Source organism: Salvelinus fontinalis, chromosome 2, assembly GCF_029448725.1.
Source record: "Salvelinus fontinalis isolate EN_2023a chromosome 2, ASM2944872v1, whole genome shotgun sequence".
Lineage (NCBI taxonomy): Eukaryota > Metazoa > Chordata > Actinopteri > Salmoniformes > Salmonidae > Salvelinus > Salvelinus fontinalis.
In genome coordinates, this window is record NC_074666.1 from 56,048,918 (window position 1) to 56,058,994 (window position 10,077).

At 49.9% G+C, this 10,077-nt stretch overlaps 1 protein-coding gene across 12 annotated transcripts in view; it reads right to left on the reverse strand.

The window, feature by feature from the left end:
• The window catches only part of LOC129821463 (transcription factor COE1-A), a 112,910-nt gene that overhangs the window by 40,729 nt on the left and 62,104 nt on the right, over positions 1–10,077 (reverse strand). For 6 of the 12 annotated variants that reach the window (XM_055879158.1, XM_055879199.1, XM_055879167.1 and 3 more), the window contains exons 8-9: positions 6,709–6,850; positions 1,615–1,748 (exon numbers count right to left, since the gene is read on the reverse strand). In XM_055879158.1, the coding sequence (XP_055735133.1) occupies positions 1,615–1,748; positions 6,709–6,850 (276 nt within the window). The remainder of the gene's footprint in view (positions 1–1,614; positions 1,749–6,708; positions 6,851–10,077) is intronic. The other 6 variants (XM_055879164.1, XM_055879194.1, XM_055879176.1 and 3 more) reach the window with 2 other exon arrangements.

Consider the following 10,077-nt stretch of genomic DNA (forward strand, 5'->3'; position numbering starts at 1 on the left):
TTAAACAGTATGTAAACCTTCACCTTACTATTCCTCACTGCACTTGCTAATGGTAGCAATAACATAACATATCCCCCTTATATTCCCCCCAGCCCCAGTCTCCAGCCCCCAGCCCCAGTCTCCATGCCCCAGTCTCCAGCTCCCAGCCCCAGTCTCCATGCCCCAGCCACACTTGCCAGCCCCCAGCCCCAGTCTCCAGCACACAGTCACAGTCCCCAGCCCCCAGTCGCCAGCCCCCAGATCGTCTCCAACCCCCAGCCCCAGTCTCCAGTCTCCAGCTCCAGTCTCCAGTCTCCAGCCCCAGTCTCCAGCCCTCATCCCCAGTCTCCAGCCCCCAGCCCCAGTCTCTAGTCTCCAACCCCCCAGTCTCCAGCCACCAGTCTCCAGTCGCCATCCCCCAGCTCCAGTCTCCAGTCCTATATGGAAGCTAATTGAGAGGATCAGAAGCACATCAGAGAGCTGCGCTGAATAAATAGGAGCTGAATTTGTCCTCTGATTGGCCCCTGTGATGACTGGAGAGCTCCAAGAGATGGGAGTGTGTGTGATGGTGTGTGCGTGAGGCGTACAACACACAGATGAGAGAGCAATCTAGCTCCGGCACACACACACACACACACACACACACACACACACACACACACACACACACACACACACACACACACACACACACACACACACACACACACACACACACACACGCGCGCGCGCACACACACACACACAGACACACCAGCGCCGTCTTTACAGCCCACACAGCCACCAGCATTTTACATGCCTTTAAACTGTCCCTTACAGAGCGCTTAGCCTGCCTTTCATATTCAGATCTTCTGCTGCAGGGAGAATAAAGACACTCCACCAGCAACCAGAGGCTTTTTATACCATTACACATTTTAATGGCTGAGGCAGGACCACTCCTCACCATCGCAAGTGTGCAAGGTCAAATTCAATTGCAATGTATTGCACAGGAGAAAATGGGTTATTCCAACTGTGCTTTTGTTTGTTGATGAAAATGCTCACTGCATGTATGTTAAATAACCTGTCTGTTAAATGGACAGAAGTCATGGAAACAGTAAACGTTGTTATTTGATTGTGTAAGTTGAACGAACACAGGGCTTTTGTTTCTTCTAAAGTTTCAAAACCAGAATTGCAAAAGTCAAAAGTCTTGCTTCATATTTCTGGAAGAAAGCTACACTTCCCAGTATTTCAACAACCACAGAATTCTCTTTGGTCCAGATGGTTTGTTGATATTTCCATCAGTGTTTTATGTGAGTTGGTTTCATCTGGGGGGAGAGTGGTATGGCCTTTACCACAGCTGGCATAGTTGGACTGACTCGCTCCCCCTTTCAGGATGGAAATGTAGAGAATGTATTGTCATGACCTTCAGTACTGTGAACTGCAAAGACAGACAATGCAATACACTTCTATGGTCAATATTCAGGGGCTGTTTGTGTGGAGGGATGAGAGTTTGTGCGTGTGTGTGTGTGTGTGTGTGTGTGTGTGTGTGTGTGTGTGTGTGTGTGTGTGTGTGTGTGTGTGTGTGTGTGTGTGTGTGTGTGTGTGTGTGTGTGTGTGTGTGTGCACGTCTGTGTGTGTGTATCGTCATGTACTCACCTCACTCCAGACCAGCATGGTGCCAAAGATGACCTGGAGGCCGTCAAAGAAGTTATCCCCTATGATGATGACAGTTGCGCCCCCTGTTGTCCAGCCCTCACTGGGGCTGATGGCTTTGATGCAGGGGGCAGCTGCTTCCAGGTACGTGGCAGTGGAGGGGAGGTGGAGAGGAGAAGGGCGGGGAGGAGGGAGGGAGAGACAGAAAGGCAGCTTACGGTTAGACCACCTCAGTCTAGGAGGATAGTTACACAGTAATAATCAAGTAGCCCAATAACATCGAAGAAAGAACATGGGAACACTGATGACACACCGGACAAGTAAAGGACATTAGCAGGAGCACTGAGCCTTAAAGGGAATAACACAGGAACAGGACATTCCATGTTCAAGTGTGTGTGGTATGTGTGTGTGTGTGTGTGGTATGTGTGCAAGGACGCAGAAACACACGCACGCACGCACGTGCGCGCGCACGCACGCACGCACGCACGCACGCACGCACGCACGCACACACACACACACACACACACACACACACACACACACACACACACACACACACACACACACACGCGCACGCAGTAGTCCTAGATCTAGACCTATGGTACTGTATTCTGCATGGAGAGGGAGGCTGTAGATGATGTTGTACTTTGACACCATATCACGCTGGTGACAGGAGGTATGGCTGTGTTCCCGGGTCATAGTGAGGTTTGGGGCTTCCCAACCTTCTCCCACGGGAACACAGGGTCACAGCGCTCGTTGTGTGTGTGCGCGTGTGTGTGTGCGCTCGTGTGTGTGTGCTAGAAAATGGCCTCTTGTGACTTGACACCTCTCAGTCTATAAGCATGGGGCCAAAGCAGGAAACCGAAAACATACAAAAACCTCCTACAGCTGGATCCAACTAAGAGTGCAGCACCGTGCTCCACACACACACACGCACGCACGCACACACGCGCACACACACACACACTCACACACACACACACATACACACACACACACACACACACACACACACACACACACACACACACACACACACACACACACACACACACACACACACACACACACACACACACACACACACACACACACAGAAGAGTGATGGTGGTTTTAACAGCTCTGAATGGAGATCAGGCAGAAAAGCAAGTGCCTCTTTAAAGTCTTTAAAGATTGCGGCAAAACACACTTCTCACACTTCTCTCATGATGATGATGCTGCCGGGGACACTTTGCTTCTTGAAGGTTCAAGATCTTGAGAACTTGACTGCTGACATGCAAAACATTTTGGAACTGTATCAACGGCGGACTAATGGAAAAAAATACCAAAATATCGTTTTTGAGTGGATTTTCCCTTAAAATTAAAATATAGCCTTTCAAACCTCAAATAAACACATGTTTAATCTTCTTTATTTTACATTTATTGGTCAGGTCAGCTTTGCGAGAGGAAAAGTAATCCAGTAGTATTCAGTGGGATAAACTGAGATGAGTCTCTCTTCTCAGGCTGAGGCTCCTCTCCTACCTTGCTTATTGTGGATGCCCGACCATAATGCAATTTGGCCCAGTGGTAAACTAGGAGGGATGAGGAGGGGCTGGGCCAGCAATCTGTGACAGTAATCTTGGCCTAAATCGCCTGTTTCGCCCGTGTTGAAATTCTGTGTGGATTAACCAGATGGAGGCGCGCCAATCCATCTGATAGGATTAAACTTTCCCAGCCTTTCTCCTCACCATCTGCTCCCCGTGCTGCTCGCTTGCAACATACTACACACACACACACACACACGCACACACACACGCACACACACACACACACACACACACACACACACACACACACACACACACACACACACACACACACACACACACAGTCAAATAAAATGCATACTGAACATAAAAAACAAACATTTAGCCATAAACACACACAAACACCCTTTAACCCTGTGCAAATAGACAGACAGATAGACAGGCAGAACTATGGACTCACACACAGGCAGGCAGCCACACGTGGGGCCACTCATACAGTACAGTAACTCCACCAGGGACAGATTGCCGTCCCTCCTCTTCCCCCAGGTCGCCTGGGGAGTTCCGCTACCCCTGGGGGTCCCCTTTTCCGCTTTCCCTCCATCCCTCTCTCTCTCTCTCTCTCTCTCTCTCTCTCTCTCTCTCTCTCTCTCTCTCTCTCTCTCTCCCTCTCTCTCTTCCTGTCCGTGGGCAGGCTTCCCCTGTCTTCCCTGCTGCAGGATTCTCTTAGCAGACGGACCTTTGTCTGCAGGCTGCTGGGGCGTGTGTATGGAAGTGTGTGTGTCCCTGTGTGTGTGTGTGTGGGGGGGGGGGGGTTCAGGACTCTCAGATCCATCCACAAGTGTGTGTGTGTCTGTGTGTGTGTGTTGGGGGGGGGGTTCAGGACTCTCAGATCCATCCACAGGTGTGTGTGACGGCCACAGAGAGAGTCCTGTTGTAGTGCTCTTCCTTGTCACACAGAGATGGAGGAAGAGCAGACTGCAGCACCATCACCACGTCATTTAAATCGCTACAACAGGGACTTCTTCTATGCTCAGGCCAGAGTAGCTTCTTCCCCTGAACCCCAGGAGACCATCCAAGGCTTATCACCCCCTCCAACGCCAGCGGAGAAATAAGCACATCATATGTCTCGTTTGATGAGGAGCATGAGAAAACATATTCAGCCTCACTCCTAAATCACTCTGCTACAAAATGAGAAAGTGATTGGATTTGTCTAAACAGCCCAGTGGCTGTGGCGACGGCATGCGTGGCTGTAGTGTTAAGGCGTTAAGCGTTCCTCTCTCTCTAACCTGCGAGGGCCTGGCTGGCCCTGGGTCTGTAGTCCTGCAGACAGGCAGAGAGAGACTCGGGGTTAAGGCCTCTGAGGAAATATGTGTGCTGCCTTAAGCCTGCTGATCCTCGTGAAGCATACTTGCAATCAAAGACAGCAGGCGCCACTTGGGAAATGACTGTTTTGTTGTTCCGTCTCATCCTTTAAGAGCCCCCTGAAAAGCCTTTTTGCTTGGCAATGAGGGAAAAAGTGAATTTTACCCATCCATTATTGAGAAGGGGAGCTGTCAATGGTAATCCATTGTGATGCATATGGCCGTGTGTGTGTGTGTGTGTGTGTGTGTGTGTGTGTGTGTGTTTGTGTGTGTGTGTGTGTGTGTGTGTGCGTGCGTGCGTGTGTCTCATCACCATGTCTCGAGGTAGATCTGCCCTGACAACGCCTTGACAACGCCCTGACAACTCCCTGACAACCAGGCCTACATTAACATTAACACATATAGTTTTTTCATCATCTGGGAAAACAGGTCGTGTCTCTTCTGTAACAGTGGAGGATAAATAAAACAAACCAATCATCCCTGTGAACCAATGACCTGTCAGGGCACTGAAGCGTGTCATCTTCAGCCTATTGTGTTGTATCAAAGCAACCAACATAACTATAGCCTGGTCCCAGATCTGTTGGTGTTTGTGTCTTCTCCATAGTCATTCTCAAGCAAAACGAAGGAGTTGGCAAGAGAGCAGAAACAGACTGGCACCCAGGCTAACATAACTGTGGTGTACAGAAAATAACACGGAGGAACCCTGGCACCGGAGGAGCAGGTTGCGTTTGAGATCTTTATTCCTATGGAGGGAGAAGTTCATTTACACAGATCTGTCCCCATCCCCTCCCTGACCAGTGAGACAGGTTAGTGTACTAATGAGGCTCCCTTCCTCTGCACCACTGAACACATGTGGAGAAGGGGAGTGGGCTGAAGTCTTCACAGCCATGTTCCTACTGTACCTCTCACTGCACACCATCGTCTGTCTGTGATACAGGATACACACTGGTAAATGTTCTTGTGTGCTTGTGCATGCTGAGCGCACAAAGGGATTCCTTCACTCCTGTGTGGCGCCGAACGCATGTGTGGGCTGCGTGTGAATGTGTGTGTTTTACGTGTGTGTTTTACATGTGTGTTTTACGTGTGTGGTTTACATGTGTGTTTTACGTGTGTGTGTGCGTGTCTCGTCTGGCCGTGGTGCATATTTAATCATAAGATAATAAAGTGCAGGAGCATGCGATCTGACAGGGTCCCTGAGCTGTGGCTCTCCTCTACCCCCCCCCCCCCCCCCCCCCACCCTGCCTGCGACCATCCATCCATCCTGCCTCGCCCACCCTGCCACCCTGCCTGCGACCACCCTGCCTCGCCCACCCTGCCACCCTGCCTCCAACCACCATGCCACCAAGCTTCGCCCACCCTGCCACCCTGCCTCCGACCACCCTGCCACCCTGCCTCGCCCACCCTGCCACCCTGCCTCCGACCACCCTGCCACCCTGCTTCGCCCACCCTGCCACTCTGCCTCCCCCACCCTGCAACTCGGCCTCCATCACCCTGCCACTCGGCCTCCCCCCACCCTGCCACTCGGGCTCCCCCCACCCTGCCACTCTGCCTCCCCCCATCCTGCCACTCGGCCTCCCCCACCCTGCCACCCTGCCTCGCCCACCCTGCTTCCCCCAACCTGCAACTCTGCCTCTCCCACCCTGCCACTCGGCCTCCCCCACCCTGCCACTCGGCCTCCCTCACCCTGCCACCCTGCCTCGCCCACCCTGCCTCCTTGCTTCCCCCACCCTGCCACCCTGCCTCGCCCACCCTGCCACCCTGCTTCCCCCACCCTGCCACCCTGCCTCCCCCACCCTGCACCTGGACAGAGGGAGATGAATGGAGGGGACTTTTTGCTTCTGTTAGTGTTCATGCCACAAACCCATCTGGCCAGATAACATGTTATTATCTTAATAGGGGGGTCTCTGCTCTACTACTAGAGGAAGACTGCTTCTTCTCCGTGTGACAATAGCGGAGCTGTCCCCGACACAGACAGACAGACAGGCAGACAGGCAGACAGACAGACAGACAGACACACTCACAGACAGACACACACACACGCACACACACACCGAGGCAAATGGCTAGAGGCAGACAGACAAACACAGAGAGACAGAGACTCAGACTGATATACTGTAGACTGACTGACTGACAGACAGACGGACGGTCAGACCAGACAGACAGACTGAGAGACAGACAGCCGTACAGTAGAAAAGTGAGAGGGTGCCTACCATGTTCCAGGTATGACGGCGTACCTTCCGAGGGGTCCAGCCTACGAGCCCGGCGGCCGTGTTTGGAGTTGTTGTGGACAAACATGTTGTCAGAGACGGCCAGGACATGTCCGTCCACACTGACCGTAGTAGACACCACCACCTGGACACAGTCACACACACACAGAGAGTTCAAAGGTTAGGATATTAGGACAGATCTAACTAAGTACCAGGGTGTCACCTCGACAATACACATCACTGGGAGGTATAGTTTACCCTCCAGATCAAAGCACTGCATCTACAACCTCAAACTAGACCAGTAGAGTGATACAAGGACAACCCGGACAACATGTCATGTAAATCCTGAAACTCCGATAGAATATTTACGCATTTTCGATAAAGAACCATTAGGACTTCATCTGCATTATTAATGGATTTTCATATGAGGCCATTGTGTTGAGAAAGACAGTGTGTATGAGTGTACTGTGTCGACATGTACAGTTGAAGTCGGAGGTTTACATACAACTTAGCCAAATACATTTAAACTCAGTTTTTCACAACATTAAATCCAAGTAAAAATTCCTTGTCTTAGGTCAGTTAGGATCACCACTTTATTTTAAGAATGTGAAATGTCAGAATAATAGTAGAGAGAATGATTTAGTTCAGCTTTCATTTCTTTCATCACATTCCCAGTGGGTCAGAAGTTGACATACATTCAATTAGTATTTGGTAGCATTGCCTTTAAATTGTTTAAGTTGGGTCAAACGTTTCGGGTAGCCTTCCACAAGCTTCCCACAATAAGTTGGTGAATTTTGGCCCATTCCTCCTGACAGAGCTGGTGTCCACAAATTCTGCTCACAAATTTTCAATGGGATTGAGGTCAGGGATTTGTGATGGCCACTCCAACACCTTGACTTTGTTGTCCTTAAGCCATTTTGCCACAACTTTGGAAGTATGCTTGGTGTCATTGTCCATTTGGAAGACCTATTTGCGACCAAGCTTTAACTTCCTGACTGATGTCTTGAGATGTTGCTTCAATATATCCACATAATTTTCCTCCTCATGATGCCATCTGTTTTGTGAAGAGCACCAGTCCCTCCTGCAGCAAAGCGCCCTCACAACATGATGCTGCCACCCCTGTGCTTCACGGTTGGGATGGTGTTCTTCGGGTTGCAAGCCTCCCCCTTTTTCCTCCAAACATAACGATGGTCATTATGGCCAAACAGTTCTATTTTTGTTTAATCAGATTAGAGGACATTTCTCCAAAAAGTACGATCTTTGTCCCCATGTGCAGTTTCAAACCATAGTCTGGCTTTTTTATGGCAGGTTTGGAGCAGTGGTTTCTTCCTTGGCCTTTCAGGTTATGTCGATATAGGACTCGTTTTACTGTGGATATAGATACTTTTGTACCTGTTTCTTCCAGCATCTTCACAAGGTCCTTTGTTGTTGTTCTGGGTTTGCTTTGCACTTTTCACACCAAAGTACTTTAACCTCTAGGAGACAGAACACGTCTCCTTCCTGAGTGGTATGATGGCTGAGGTCTTGGCTGATTTCTTTTGATTTTCCCATGATGTCAAGCATAGAGGCACTGAGTTTGAAGGTAGGCCTTGAAATACATCCACAGGGACACCTCCAATTGACTCAAATTATGTAAATTAGCTTATCAGAAGCTTCTAAAGACATGACATCATTTTATGGAATTTTCCAAGCTGTTTAAAGGCACAGTCAACTTAGTGTATGTGAACTTATGACCCTCTTGAATTGTGCTACAGTGAATTATAAGTGAAATAATCTGTCTGTAAACAATTGTTGGGAAAATGACTTGTGTCATGCACAAAGTAGATGTCCTAACCGACTTGCCAAAACTATAGTTTGTTAACAAGACATTTGCGGAGTGGTTGAAAAGCGAGCTTTAATGACTCCAACCAAAGTGTATGTAAACTTCCGACTTCAACTGTACATGTCTGTGTGTGTTCACCTCGACATTCTCCCTGTGCTGCTCGAGAAAACTGCAGCACTGGACAAGAAACAACAACATGCTTCTAATCCAAACTAACACTGGCCCTCATCACCTTGGAGAAACAAACAGAGACCGTGTTTCCTTTAACTCCACTTTTCCTGCCCCCCCCCCCCCCCTCCTCCAGCACCCCTCCTCTATCAGCGGTGCTGGGAATGTGCAGCTCCCTCCTCTCAAATCCTTCCCTTTCTTTGTGCTAATGAACACACACAAACACACACCCCTCCACACACACACACACACACACGGCTCTCGATCCCCCGTGTCTTTATCAAAGTCCTGCAGCATGTCCTCCTGTGCTGTGTGTTTGTGTGTCTTCATCTCTCGCTCCCTCACTCCCTCTCTCCCTGGGCCCCGGGACCACTGGCTGATAGACTGACATGCAGATTAATTTAATTAAAAGCGTCCCTCACTCGAGTGCCCAGAGACAATGGGAGGCAGCTAATGGGTTGCTGTAGTAGCGAACTGTGCTGTGTTGCTGCTGAGTGCCATTACTGTGAGGCCAATAGAAACCGGGCTGGACTGGGCTAAGCTGGGCTGGGCTAGGGGGACTCCCCTGGAGCTCAGAAGAGCCTCTCGTTTCAATTGCTCTGCAGCTTCAAGAGGCTCCTGCCTCTCTTGAAAAGGACTTGGCAAACACCAGTGCTGGTCTCCCAGGGCCAGACACACGCTAGTCTCTTCAAGCTGCCACACAGCACCGCCATGCCTGAACTCCCTGCCTCAATCCCCAAAGAAGATCCCAGCTCTACCTCCCCTCTCTCCGTTTCCCTCATTGTCAGCCTCTCTCTCTCTCTCTCTCTCTCTCTCTCTCTCCCTCTTTCTCTCCCTCTCTCTCTCTTTCCCTTGGTCTCTCTTGTAGTTGGAGTATCTTACAAAGTTCTCCGTGATTTCTCAGACCGCAGGCATGTCACTGGTTGGGCTGAGGACACAGGGGAGATGTTCGCACCTCATGTCAGTGAATGAAGAAACACACAGACACACAGACACACACACACAGACACACACACACACAGAGCACATTTCTGAAGAGTTATTGGTTTTGAGTTGCATATGCCAGTATACACACACAGTCTACACACACAGTCCCTCCCCTGCCTGCCTCTCCTCCACACTACACTGGCCTAGAGTGTGTGAGTTATGGACGGGCCCGGCTGCTAATTAAGCCCAAGGAAACACAGGCCTGTCTACTGAAGTTCCACTACAATAGAGCCCAATAATTAGAGTCAAAGAGGAGCAATAGACAGAGCCAGCCCTCAATGCCTGTTCAATCACAGACAGGATTATAGCCTGCACAACTGTTTAAACACTAAGGGCATCTTCCGATAAGAGAGACACTCTGAGGAGCTACACACACAAACACACACATTAAAACA